The sequence below is a fragment of the Phyllobates terribilis genome, unplaced genomic scaffold (assembly GCF_046119375.1).
Source record: "Phyllobates terribilis strain yellow unplaced genomic scaffold, ASM4611937v1 Scaffold_7__3_contigs__length_470593459, whole genome shotgun sequence".
NCBI classification, from domain to species: Eukaryota; Metazoa; Chordata; class Amphibia; order Anura; family Dendrobatidae; genus Phyllobates; species Phyllobates terribilis.
Genome location: NW_027362767.1, coordinates 153,040,607 through 153,055,987, shown reverse-complemented (window position 1 = coordinate 153,055,987; position 15,381 = coordinate 153,040,607). Strand labels below are relative to the sequence as shown.

The 15,381-nt window shown below is 31.1% G+C and overlaps 1 protein-coding gene across 1 annotated transcript in view; it reads left to right on the top strand.

Annotated features, from left to right (window-relative positions):
- PEAR1 (platelet endothelial aggregation receptor 1) overlaps positions 1-15,381 on the top strand; it is a 174,387-nt gene that overhangs the window by 135,059 nt on the left and 23,947 nt on the right. Inside the window, exon 9 of the mRNA XM_073639448.1 lies at positions 15,165-15,377. Within this exon, the coding sequence (XP_073495549.1) occupies positions 15,165-15,377 (213 nt within the window). The remainder of the gene's footprint in view (positions 1-15,164; positions 15,378-15,381) is intronic.

Genomic DNA, 15,381 nt, shown 5'->3' with positions numbered 1-15,381 from the left:
GCTCCCTATGTACAAGAATATAACTACTATAATACTGCCCCTATGTACAAGAATATAACTACTATAATACTGCTCCTATGTACAAGAATATAACTACTATAATACTGCTCCTATGTACAAGAATATAACTGCTATAATACTGCTCCTATATACAAGAATATAACTACTATAATACTGCTCACTATGTACAAGAATATAGCTACTATAATACTGCCCCCTATGTACAAGAATATAAATACTATAATACTGCCCCCTATGTACAAGAATATAACTACTATAATACTGCTCCTATGTACAAGAATATAACTACTGTAATACTGCTCCCTATGTACAAGAATATAACTACTATAATACTGCTCATATGTACAAGAATATAACTACTATAATACTGCCCCTATGTACAGGAATATAACTACTATAATACTGCTCCTATGTACATGAATATAACTACTATAATACTGCTCCATATGTACAAGAATATAACTACTATAATACTGCCCCTATGTACAAGAATATAACTACTATAATACTGCCTCTATGTACAAGAATATAACTACTATAATACTGCCTCCTATGTACATGAATATAACTACTATAATACTGCCACTATGTAAAAGAATATAACTACTATAATACTGCTCCTATGTACAAGAATATAACTACTATAATACTGCTCCCTATGTACAAGAATATAACTACTGTAATACTGCCCCTATGTACAAGAATATAACTACTATAATACTGCCCCCTATGTACAAGAATACAACTACTATAATACTGCTCCTATGTACAAGAATATAACTACTATAATAGTGCCTCCTATGTACAAGAATATAACTACTATAATACTGCTCCTATATACAAGAATATAACTACTATAATACTGCTCCTATGTACAAGAATATAACTACTATAATACTGCTCCTATGTACAAGAATATAACTACTATAATACTGCTCCTATGTACAAGAATATAACTATTATAATACTGCCCACTATGTATAAGAATATAACTACTATAGTACTGCTACCTATGTACAAGAATATAACTACTATAATACTGCCCCCTATGTATAAGAATATAACTACTATAATACTGCTCCTATGTACAAGATGTAACTACTATAATAGTGCTCCTATGTACAGGAATATAACTACTATAATACTGATCCTATGTACATGAATATAACTACTGTAATACTGCCCCATATGTACAAAAATATAACTACTATAATACTGCTCCTATGTACAAGAATATAACTACTATAATACTGCTCCTATGTACAAGAATATAACTGCTATAATACTGCTCCTATATACAAGAATATAACTACTATAATACTGCTCCCTATGTACAAGAATATAACTACTATAATACTGCCCCCTATGTACAAGAATATAAATACTATAATACTGCCCCCTATGTACAAGAATATAACTACTATAATACTGCTCCTATGTACAAGAATATAACTACTATAATACTGCTCCTATGTACAAGAATATAACTGCTATAATACTGCTCCTATATACAAGAATATAACTACTATAATACTGCTCACTATGTACAAGAATATAGCTACTATAATACTGCCCCCTATGTACAAGAATATAAATACTATAATACTGCCCCCTATGTACAAGAATATAACTACTATAATACTGCTCCTATGTACAAGAATATAACTACTGTAATACTGGCCCCTATGTACAAGAATATAACTACTATAATACTGCTCATATGTACAAGAATATAACTACTATAATACTGCCCCTATGTACAGGAATATAACTACTATAATACTGCTCCCTATGTACAAGAATATAACTACTATAATACTGCCCCCTATGTATAAGAATATAACTACTATAATACTGCCCCCTATGTACAAGAATATAACTACTATAATACTGCTCATATGTACAAGAATATAACTACTATAATACTGCTCCTATGTACATGAATATAACTACTATAATACTGCTCCCTATGTACAAGAATCTAACTACTATAGTACTGCTCCCTATGTACAAGAATATAACTACTATAATACTGCCCCCTATGTATAAGAATATAACTACTATAATACTGCTCCTATGTACAAGATGTAACTACTATAATACTGCTCCTATGTACAGGAATATAACTACTATAATACCGATCCTATGTACAAGAATATAACTACTATAATACTGCCCCATATGTACAAAAATATAACTACTATAATACTGCTCCTATGTACAAGAATATAACTACTATAATACTGCTCCTATGTACAAGAATATAACTGCTATAATACTGCTCCTATATACAAGAATATAACTACTATAATACTGCTCCCTATGTACAAGAATATAAATACTATAATACTGCCACCTATGTACAAGAATATAACTACTATAATACTGCTCCTATGTACAAGAATATAACTACTATAATACTGCTCCTATGTACAAGAATATAACTGCTATAATACTGCTCCTATATACAAGAATATAACTACTATAATACTGCTCACTATGTACAAGAATATAGCTACTATAATACTGCCCCTATGTACAAGAATATAAATACTATAATACTGCCCCCTATGTACAAGAATATAACTACTATAATACTGCTCCTATGTACAAGAATATAACTACTGTAATACTGCCCCCTATGTACAAGAATATAACTACTATAATACTGCTGATATGTACAAGAATATAACTACTATAATACTGCCCCTATGTACAGGAATATAACTACTATAATACTGCTCCCTATGTACAAGAATATAACTACTATAATACTGCCCCCTATGTATAAGAATATAACTACTATAATACTGCCCCCTATGTACAAGAATATAACTACTATAATACTGCTCATATGTACAAGAATATAACTACTATAATACTGCTCCTATGTACATGAATATAACTACTATAATACTGCTCCCTATGTACAAGAATATAACTACTATAATACTGCCCCTATGTACAAGAATATAACTACTATAATACTGCTCCTATGTACAAGAATATAACTACTATAATACTGCTCCTATGTACAAGAATATAACTACTATAATACTGCTCCTATATACAAGAATATAACTACTATAATACTGCTCACTATGTACAAGAATATAGCTACTATAATACTGCCCCCTATGTACAAGAATATAAATACTATAATACTGCCCCCTATGTACAAGAATATAACTACTATAATACTGCTCCTATGTACAAGAATATAACTACTGTAATACTGCTCCCTATGTACAAGAATATAACTACTATAATACTGCTCATATGTACAAGAATATAACTACTATAATACTGCCCCTATGTACAGGAATATAACTACTATAATACTGCTCCTATGTACATGAATATAACTACTATAATACTGCTCCCTATGTGCAAGAATATAACTACTATAATACTGCCCCTATGTACAAGAATATAACTACTATAATACTGCCCCTATGTACAAGAATATAACTACTATAATACTGCCTCCTATGTACATGAATATAACTACTATAATACTGCCTCCTATGTACAAGAATATAACTACTATAATACTGCCTCCTATGTACATGAATATAACTACTATAATACTGCCACTATGTACAAGAATATAACTACTATAATACTGCTCCTATGTACAAGAATATAACTACTATAATACTGCTCCTATGTACAAGAATATAACTACTATAATACTGCTCCCTATGTACAAGAATATAACTACTGTAATACTGCTCCTATGTACAAGAATATAACTACTATAATACTACTCCTATGTGCAAGATGTAACTACTATAATACTGCTCCTATGTACAAGAATATAACTACTATAATACTGCTCACTATGTACAAGAATATAACTACTATAATACTGCTCCTATGTACAAGAATATAACTACTATAATACTGCCCCCTATGTACAAGAATATAACTACTGTAATACTGCTCCTATGTACAAGAATATAACTACTATAATACTGCTCCTATGTACAAGATGTATCTACTATAATACTGCTCCTATGTACAAGAATATAACTACTATAATACTGCTCACTATGTACAAGAATATAACTACTATAATACTGCTCACTATGTACAAGAATATAACTACTATAATACTGCCCCTATGTACAAGAATATAACTACTATAATACTGCCCCTATGTACAGGAATATAACTACTATAATACTGCTCCTATGTACAAGAATATAACTACTATAATACTGCCCCTATGTATAAGAATATAACTACTATAATACTGCTCCTATGTACAAGATGTAACTACTATAATACTGCTCCTATGTACAGGAATATAACTACTATAATACTGCTCCTATGTACATGAATATAACTACTGTAATACTGCCCCCTATGTACAAAAATATAACTACTATAATACTGCTCCTATGTACAAGAATACAACTACTATAATACTGCTCCTATGTACAAGAATATAACTGCTATAATACTGCTCCTATATACAAGAATATAACTACTATAATACTGCTCCCTATGTACAAGAATATAACTACTATAATACTGCCCCCTATGTACAAGAATATAAATACTATAATACTGCCCCCTATGTACAAGAATATAACTACTATAATACTGCTCCTATGTAAAAGAATATAACTACTATAATACTGCTCCTATGTACAAGAATATAACTGCTATAATGCTGCTCCTATATACAAGAATATAACTACTATAATACTGCTCACTATGTACAAGAATATAGCTACTATAATACTGCCCCCTATGTACAAGAATATAAATACTATAATACTGCCCCCTATGTACAATAATATAACTACTATAATACTGCTCCTATGTCCAAGATGTAACTACTATAATACTGCTCCTATGTACAGGAATATAACTACTATAATACGAATCCTATGTACATGAATATAACTACTGTAATACTGCCCCATATGTACCAAAATATAACTACTATAATACTGCTCCTATGTACAAGAATATAACTACTATAATACTGCTCCTATGTACAAGAATATAACTGCTATAATACTGCTCCTATATACAAGTATATAACTACTATAATACTGCTCCCTATGTACAAGAATATAACTACTATAATACTGCCCCCTATGTACAAGAATATAAATACTATAATACTGCCCCCTATGTACAAGAATATAACTACTATAATACTGCTCCTATGTACAAGAATATAACTACTATAATACTGCTCCTATGTACAAGAATATAACTGCTATAATACTGCTCCTATATACAAGAATATAACTACTATAATACTGCTCACTATGTACAAGAATATAGCTACTATAATACTACCCCCTATGTACAAGAATATAACTACTATAATACTGCCCCCTATGTACAAGAATATAACTACTATAATACTGCTCCTATGTACAAGAATATAACTACTGTAATACTGCCCCCTATGTACAAGAATATAACTGCTATAATACTGCTCATATGTACAAGAATATAACTACTATAATACTGCCCCTATGTACAGGAATATAACTACTATAATACTGCTCCCTATGTACAAGAATATAACTACTATAATACTGCCCCCTATGTATAAGAATATAACTACTATAATACTGCCCCCTATGTACAAGAATATAACTACTATAATACTGCTCATATGTACAAGAATATAACTACTATAATACTGCTCCTATGTACATGAATATAACTACTATAATACTGCTCCCTATGTACAAGAATATAACTACTATAATACTGCCCCTATGTACAAGAATATAACTACTATAATACTGCTCCTATGTACAAGAATATAACTACTATAATACTGCTCCTATGTACAAGAATATAACAACTATAATACTGCTCCTATATACAAGAATATAACTACTATAATACTGCTCACTATGTACAAGAATATAGCTACTATAATACTGCCCCCTATGTACAAGAATATAAATACTATAATACTGCCCCCTATGTACAAGAATATAACTACTATAATACTACTCCTATGTACAAGAATATAACTACTGTAATACTGCTCCCTATGTACAAGAATATAACTACTATAATACTGCTCATATGTACAAGAATATAACTACTATAATACTGCCCCTATGTACAGGAATATAACTACTATAATACTGCTCCTATGTACATGAATATAACTACTATAATACTGCCCCTATGTACAAGAATATAACTACTATAATACTGCCCCTATGTACAAGAATATAACTACTATAATACTGCCTCCTATGTACATGAATATAACTACTATAATACTGCCTCCTATGTACAAGAATATAACTACTATAATACTGCCTCCTATGTACATGAATATAACTACTATAATACTGCCACTATGTACAAGAATATAACTACTATAATACTGCTCCTATGTACAAGAATATAACTACTATAATACTGCTCCTATGTACAAGAATATAACTACTATAATACTGCTCCCTATGTACAAGAATATAACTACTGTAATACTGCTCCTATGTACAAGAATATAACTACTATAATACTGCTCCTATGTACAAGATGTAACTACTATAATACTGCTCCTATGTACAAGAATATAACTACTATAATACTGCTCACTATGTACAAGAATATAACTACTATAATACTGCCCCTATGTACAAGAATATAACTAATATAATACTGCCCCCTATGTACAAGAATATAACTACTGTAATACTGCTCCTATGTACAAGAATATAACTACTATAATACTGCTCCTATGTACAAGATGTATCTACTATAATACTGCTCCTATGTACAAGAATATAACTACTATAATACTGCTCACTATGTACAAGAATATAACTACTATAATACTGCCCCTATGTACAAGAATATAACTACTATAATACTGCTCACTATGTACAAGAATATAACTACTATAATACTACCCCTATGTACAAGAATATAACTACTATAATACTGCCCCTATGTACAAGAATATAACTACTATAATACTGCTCCTATGTACAAGAATATAACTACTATAATACTGCCCCTATGTATAAGAATATAACTACTATAATACTGCTCCTATGTACAAGATGTAACTACTATAATACTGCTCCTATGTACAGGAATATAACTACTATAATACTGCTCCTATGTACATGAATATAACTACTGTAATACTGCCCCCTATGTACAAAAATATAACTACTATAATACTGCTCCTATGTACAAGAATACAACTACTATAATACTGCTCCTATGTACAAGAATATAACTGCTATAATACTGCTCCTATATACAAGAATATAACTACTATAATACTGCTCCCTATGTACAAGAATATAACTACTATAATACTGCCCCCTATGTACAAGAATATAAATAGTATAATACTGCCCCCTATGTACAAGAATATAACTACTATAATACTGCTCCTATGTAAAAGAATATAACTACTATAATACTGCTCCTATGTACAAGAATATAACTGCTATAATACTGCTCCTATATACAAGAATATAACTACTATAATACTGCTCACTATGTACAAGAATATAGCTACTATAATACTGCCCCCTATGTACAAGAATATAAATACTATAATACTGCCCCCTATGTACAATAATATAACTACTATAATACTGCTCCTATGTACAAGAATATAACTACTGTAATACTGCCCCCTATGAACAAGAATATAACTACTATAATACTGCTCATATGTACAAGAATATAACTAATATAATACTGCCCCTATGTACAGGAATATAACTACTATAATACTGCTCCTATGTACATGAATATAACTACTATAATACTGCTCCCTATGTACAAGAATATAACTACTATAATACTGCCCCTATGTACAAGAATATAACTACTATAATACTGCTCCTATGTACAAGAATATAACTACTATAATACTGCTCCTATGTACAAGAATATAACTGCTATAATACTGCTCCTATATACAAGAATATAACTACTATAATACTGCTCACTATGTACAAGAATATAGCTACTAAATTACTGCCCCCTATGTACAAGAATATAAATACTATAATACTGCCCCCTATGTACAAGAATATAACTACTATAATACTGCTCCTATGTACAAGAATATAACTACTGTAATACTGCTCCCTATGTACAAGAATATAACTACTATAATACTGCTCATATGTACAAGAATATAACTACTATAATACTGCCCCTATGTACAGGAATATAACTACTATAATACTGCTCCTATGTACATGAATATAACTACTATAATACTGCTCCCTATGTACAAGAATATAACTACTATAATACTGCCCCTATGTACAAGAATATAACTACTATAATACTGCCCCTATGTACAAGAATATAACTACTATAATACTGCCTCCTATGTACATGAATATAACTACTATAATACTGCCACTATGTAAAAGAATATAACTACTATAATACTGCTCCTATGTACAAGAATATAACTACTATAATACTGCTCCCTATGTACAAGAATATAACTACTGTAATACTGCCCCTATGTACAAGAATATAACTACTATAATACTGCCCCCTATGTACAAGAATACAACTACTATAATACTGCTCCTATGTACAAGAATATAACTACTATAATAGTGCCTCCTATGTACAAGAATATAACTACTATAATACTGCTCCTATATACAATAATATAACTACTATAATACTGCTCCTATGTACAAGAATATAACTACTATAATACTGCTCCTATGTACAAGAATATAACTACTATAATACTGCTCCTATGTACAAGAATATAACTATTATAATACTGCCCACTATGTATAAGAATATAACTACTATAGTACTGCTCCCTATGTACAAGAATATAACTACTATAATACTGCCCCCTATGTATAAGAATATAACTACTATAATACTGCTCCTATGTACAAGATGTAACTACTATAATACTGCTCCTATGTACAGGAATATAACTACTATAATACTGATCCTATGTACATGAATATAACTACTGTAATACTGCCCCATATGTACAAAAATATAACTACTATAATACTGCTCCTATGTACAAGAATATAACTACTATAATACTGCTCCTATGTACAAGAATATAACTGCTATAATACTGCTCCTATATACAAGAATATAACTACTATAATACTGCTCCCTATGTACAAGAATATAACTACTATAAAACTGCCCCCTATGTACAAGAATATAACTACTATAATACTGCTCCTATGTACAAGAATATAACTGCTATATTACTGCTCCTATATACAAGAATATAACTACTTTAATACTTCTCACTATGTACAAGAATATAGCTACTATAATACTGCCCCCTATGTACAAGAATATAAATACTATAATACTGCTCCTATGTACAAGAATATAACTACTGTAATACTGCCCCCTATGTACAAGAATATAGTTACTATAATACTGCTCATATGTACAAGAATATAACTACTATAATACTGCCCCTATGTACAGGAATATAACTACTATAATACTGCTCCTATGTACAAGAATATAACTACTATAATACTGCTCCTATGTACAAGAATATAACTACTATAATACTGCTCCTGTATACAAGAATATAACTACTATAATACTGCTCACTATGTACAAGAATATAGCTACTATAATACTGCCCCCTATGTACAAGAATATAAATACTATAATACTGCCCCCTATGTACAAGAATATAACTACTATAATACTGCTCCTATGTACAAGAATATAACTACTGTAATACTGCTCCCTATGTACAAGAATATAACTACTATAATACTGGTCATATGTACAAGAATATAACTACTATAATACTGCCCCTATGTACAGGAATATAACTACTATAATACTGCTCCTATGTACATGAATATAACTACTATAATACTGCTCCCTATGTACAAGAATATAACTACTATAATACTGGCCCTATGTACAAGAATATAACTACTATAATACTGGCCCTATGTACAACAATATAACTACTATAATACTGCCTCCTATGTACATGAATATAACTACTATAATACTGCCTCCTATGTACAAGAATATAACTACTATAATACTGCTCCTATGAACAAGAATATAACTACTATAATACTGCTCCCTATGTACAAGAATATAACTACTGTAATACTGCCCCTATGTACAAGAATATAACTACTATAATACTGCCCCCTATGTACAAGAATATAACTACTATAATACTGCTCCTATGTACAAGAATATAACTACTATAATACTGCTCCTATATACAAGAATATAACTACTATAATACTGCTCCTATGCACAAGAATATAACTACTATAATACTGCTCCTATGTACAAGAATATAACTACTATAATACTGCTCCTATGTACAAGAATATAACTATTATAATACTTCCCACTATGTATAAGAATATAACTACTATAGTACTGCTCCCTATGTACAAGAATATAACTACTATAATACTGCCCCCTATGTACAAGAATATAACTACTATAATACTGCTCCTATGTACAAGAATATAACTACTATAATACTGCCCCCTATGTGCAAGAATATAACTACTATAATACTGCTCCTATGTACAAGAATATAACTACTATAATACTGTCTCCTATGTACAAGAATATAACTACTATAGTACTGCTCCCCATGTACAATAATATAACTACTATAATACTGCCTCCTATGTACAAGAATATAACTACTACAATACTGCCCTCTATGTACAAGAATATAACTACTATAATACTGCCCCCTATGTACAAGAATATAACTACTATAATACTGCCCCCTATGTACAAGAATATAACTGCTATAATACTGCCTCCTATGTACAAGAATATAACTACTATAATACTGCCTCCTATGTACAAGAATATAACTACTATAATACTGCCTCCTATGTACAAGAATATAACTACTATAATACTGCTCCTATGTACAAGAATATAACTACTGTAATACTGCTCCCTATGTACAAGAATATAACTACTATAATACTGCTCATATGTACAAGAATATAACTACTATAATACTGCCCCTATGTACAGGAATATAACTACTATAATACTGCTCCTATGTACATGAATATAACTACTATAATACTGCTCCCTATGTACAAGAATATAACTACTATAATACTGCCCCTATGTACAAGAATATAACTACTATAATACTGCCCCTATGTACAAGAATATAACTACTATAATACTGCCTCCTATGTACATGAATATAACTACTATAATACTGCCTCCTATGTACAAGAATATAACTACTATAATACTGCTCCTATGAACAAGAATATAACTACTATAATACTGCTCCCTATGTACAAGAATATAACTACTGTAATACTGCCCCTATGTACAAGAATATAACTACTATAATACTGCCCCCTATGTACAAGAATATAACTACTATAATACTGCTCCTATGTACAAGAATATAACTACTATAATACTGCTCCTATATACAAGAATATAACTACTATAATACTGCTCCTATGCACAAGAATATAACTACTATAATACTGCTCCTATGTACAAGAATATAACTACTATAATACTGCTCCTATGTACAAGAATATAACTATTATAATACTTCCCACTATGTATAAGAATATAACTACTATAGTACTGCTCCCTATGTACAAGAATATAACTACTATAATACTGCCCCCTATGTACAAGAATATAACTACTATAATACTGCTCCTATGTACAAGAATATAACTACTATAATACTGCCCCCTATGTGCAAGAATATAACTACTATAATACTGCTCCTATGTACAAGAATATAACTACTATAATACTGTCTCCTATGTACAAGAATATAACTACTATAGTACTGCTCCCCATGTACAATAATATAACTACTATAATACTGCCTCCTATGTACAAGAATATAACTACTACAATACTGCCCTCTATGTACAAGAATATAACTACTATAATACTGCTCATATGTACAAGAATATAACTACTATAATACTGCCCCTATGTACAGGAATATAACTACTATAATACTGCTCCTATGTACATGAATATAACTACTATAATACTGCTCCCTATGTACAAGAATATAACTACTATAATACTGCCCCTATGTACAAGAATATAACTACTATAATACTGCCCCTATGTACAAGAATATAACTACTATAATACTGCCTCCTATGTACATGAATATAACTACTATAATACTGCCTCCTATGTACAAGAATATAACTACTATAATACTGCTCCTATGAACAAGAATATAACTACTATAATACTGCTCCCTATGTACAAGAATATAACTACTGTAATACTGCCCCTATGTACAAGAATATAACTACTATAATACTGCCCCCTATGTACAAGAATATAACTACTATAATACTGCTCCTATGTACAAGAATATAACTACTATAATACTGCTCCTATATACAAGAATATAACTACTATAATACTGCTCCTATGCACAAGAATATAACTACTATAATACTGCTCCTATGTACAAGAATATAACTACTATAATACTGCTCCTATGTACAAGAATATAACTATTATAATACTTCCCACTATGTATAAGAATATAACTACTATAGTACTGCTCCCTATGTACAAGAATATAACTACTATAATACTGCCCCCTATGTACAAGAATATAACTACTATAATACTGCTCCTATGTACAAGAATATAACTACTATAATACTGCCCCCTATGTGCAAGAATATAACTACTATAATACTGTCTCCTATGTACAAGAATATAACTACTATAGTACTGCTCCCCATGTACAATAATATAACTACTATAATACTGCCTCCTATGTACAAGAATATAACTACTACAATACTGCCCTCTATGTACAAGAATATAACTACTATAATACTGCCCCCTATGTACAAGAATATAACTACTATAATACTGCCCCCTATGTACAAGAATATAACTGCTATAATACTGCCTCCTATGTACAAGAATATAACTACTATAATACTGCCTCCTATGTACAAGAATATAACTACTATAATACTGCCTCCTATGTACAAGAATATAACTATTATAGTACTGCTCCCTATGTACAAGAATATAACTACTATAATACTGCTCCTATGTACAAGAATATAACTACTATAATACTGCCTCCTATGTACAAGAATATAACTACTATAATACTGCCTCCTATGTACAAGAATATAACTACTATAGTACTGCTCCCTATGTACAAGAATATAACTACTATAATACTGCCTCCTATGTACAAGAATATAACTACTATAATACTGCTCCTATATACAAGAATATAACTACTATAATACTGCCTCCTATGTACAAGAATATAACTACTATAATACTGCTCCTATGTACAAGAATATAACTACTATAATACTGCTCCTATGTACAAGAATATAACTACTATAATACTGCCTCCTATGTACAAGAATATGACTACTTTAATACTGCTCCTATGTACAAGAATATAACTACTATAATACTGCTCCTATGTACAAGAATATAACTACTATAGTACTGCTCCCTATGTACAAGAATATAACTACTATAATACTGCCTCCTATGTACAAGAATATAACTACTATAATACTGCTCCTATGTACAAGAATATAACTACTATAATACTGCCCTCTATGTACAAGAATATAACTGCTATAATACTGCCCCCTATGTACAAGAATTTTACTACTATAATACTGCCCCCTATGTACAAGAATATAACTGCTATAATACTGCCTCCTATGTACAAGAATATAACTACTATAATACTGCCTCCTATGTACAGGAATATAACTACTATAATACTGCCTCCTATGTACAAGAATATAACTACTATAATACTGCCTCCTATGTACAAGAATATAACTACTATAATACTGCCTCCTATGTACACGAATATAACTACTATAATACCGCCTCCTATGTACAAGAATATAACTACTATAATACTGCCTCCTATGTACAAGAATATAACTAATATAGTACTGCTCCCTATGTACAAGAATATAACTACTATAATTCTGCTCCTATGTACAAGAATATGACTACTATAATACTGCCTCCTATGTACAAGAATATAACTACTATAATACTGCCTCCTATGTACAAGAATATAACTACTATAATACTGCCCCCTATGTACAAGAATATAACTACTATAATACTGCCTCCTATGTACAAGAATATAACTACTATAATACTGCTCCTATGTACAAGATGTAACTAGTATAATACTGCTCCTATGTACAAGAATATAACTACTATAATACTGCCCCCTATTTACAAGAATATAACTACTATAATACTGCCCCCTATGTACAAGAATATAACTACTATAATACTGCTCCTATGTACAAGAATATAACTACTATAATACTGCTCCTATGTACAAGAATATAACTACTATAATACTACCCCCTATGTACAAGAATATAACTACTATAATACTACCCCCTATGTATAAGAATATAGCTACTATAATACTGCCCCCCATGTACAAGAATATAACTATATATAACTACATTAACACTACTCGTAGATTTATACTTCCCCGGCTGTGAGGCCCTGTATATCCACATATTATTTGGCACTATGAGACGGTTTGTTTTTAGGATGTCTATGAGGAATTGCTGAAATGTGAAAGATATTTGTACTTTTTATTCCAAAATTGGAAATGTGATCCGCAGTAGTGTCGGGGGTCAGCAGCTGCAGTGTGTCCCCTTGGCGCACACGTTGTGACACTGCAGTAACCTGGCTGCTCAGTGACCGGGCTCGGGATCAGCTTTGTGGCTGTCATAAGCTTTGCATTGGGGTCACTGTTCACATCGTCTGGGGGTCCCTGGGTCAGTTTGTGCTGCGTCTCACTAGATGTTTAGTATTTCTTGAAGGGCCCTTAACACTTCTAGTAAAAATAAGTCACTGGATACATATTGCTGTTATTGTTCTCTGTTATCTGAATATTTTGATTTTTTTTTGGAAGGCGTTAACTCACAGACATTAAAATTGGTTAGAATCCGAAACAAAAAGTATATGAGTAAGGTACAGAACATTTCATTGTGCAATAGTTACATATTGTGCCCTTTTTAGGGCTAATTGTCATTTGATTAAAGGGCAACACTACCTAAAAATTAGCAAAAAAAATTGTGTCTCCTCAGCTGCCTGGAGGAATGTCTTATCGGAAAGTACGGCAGGGACTGTAAGGAGACGTGCGACTGCGTCAACGCCGTCCGCTGTTACCATGTTGACGGGGCCTGTTTGTGTGAGGCCGGCTTCCTTGGTGCCAAATGTGAGGAAAGGATGTGCTCAGATACCAGCTACGGCCTACAATGCCACTTGCCATGTCAGTGTGATGCCCAGCATACCAAGAGGTGA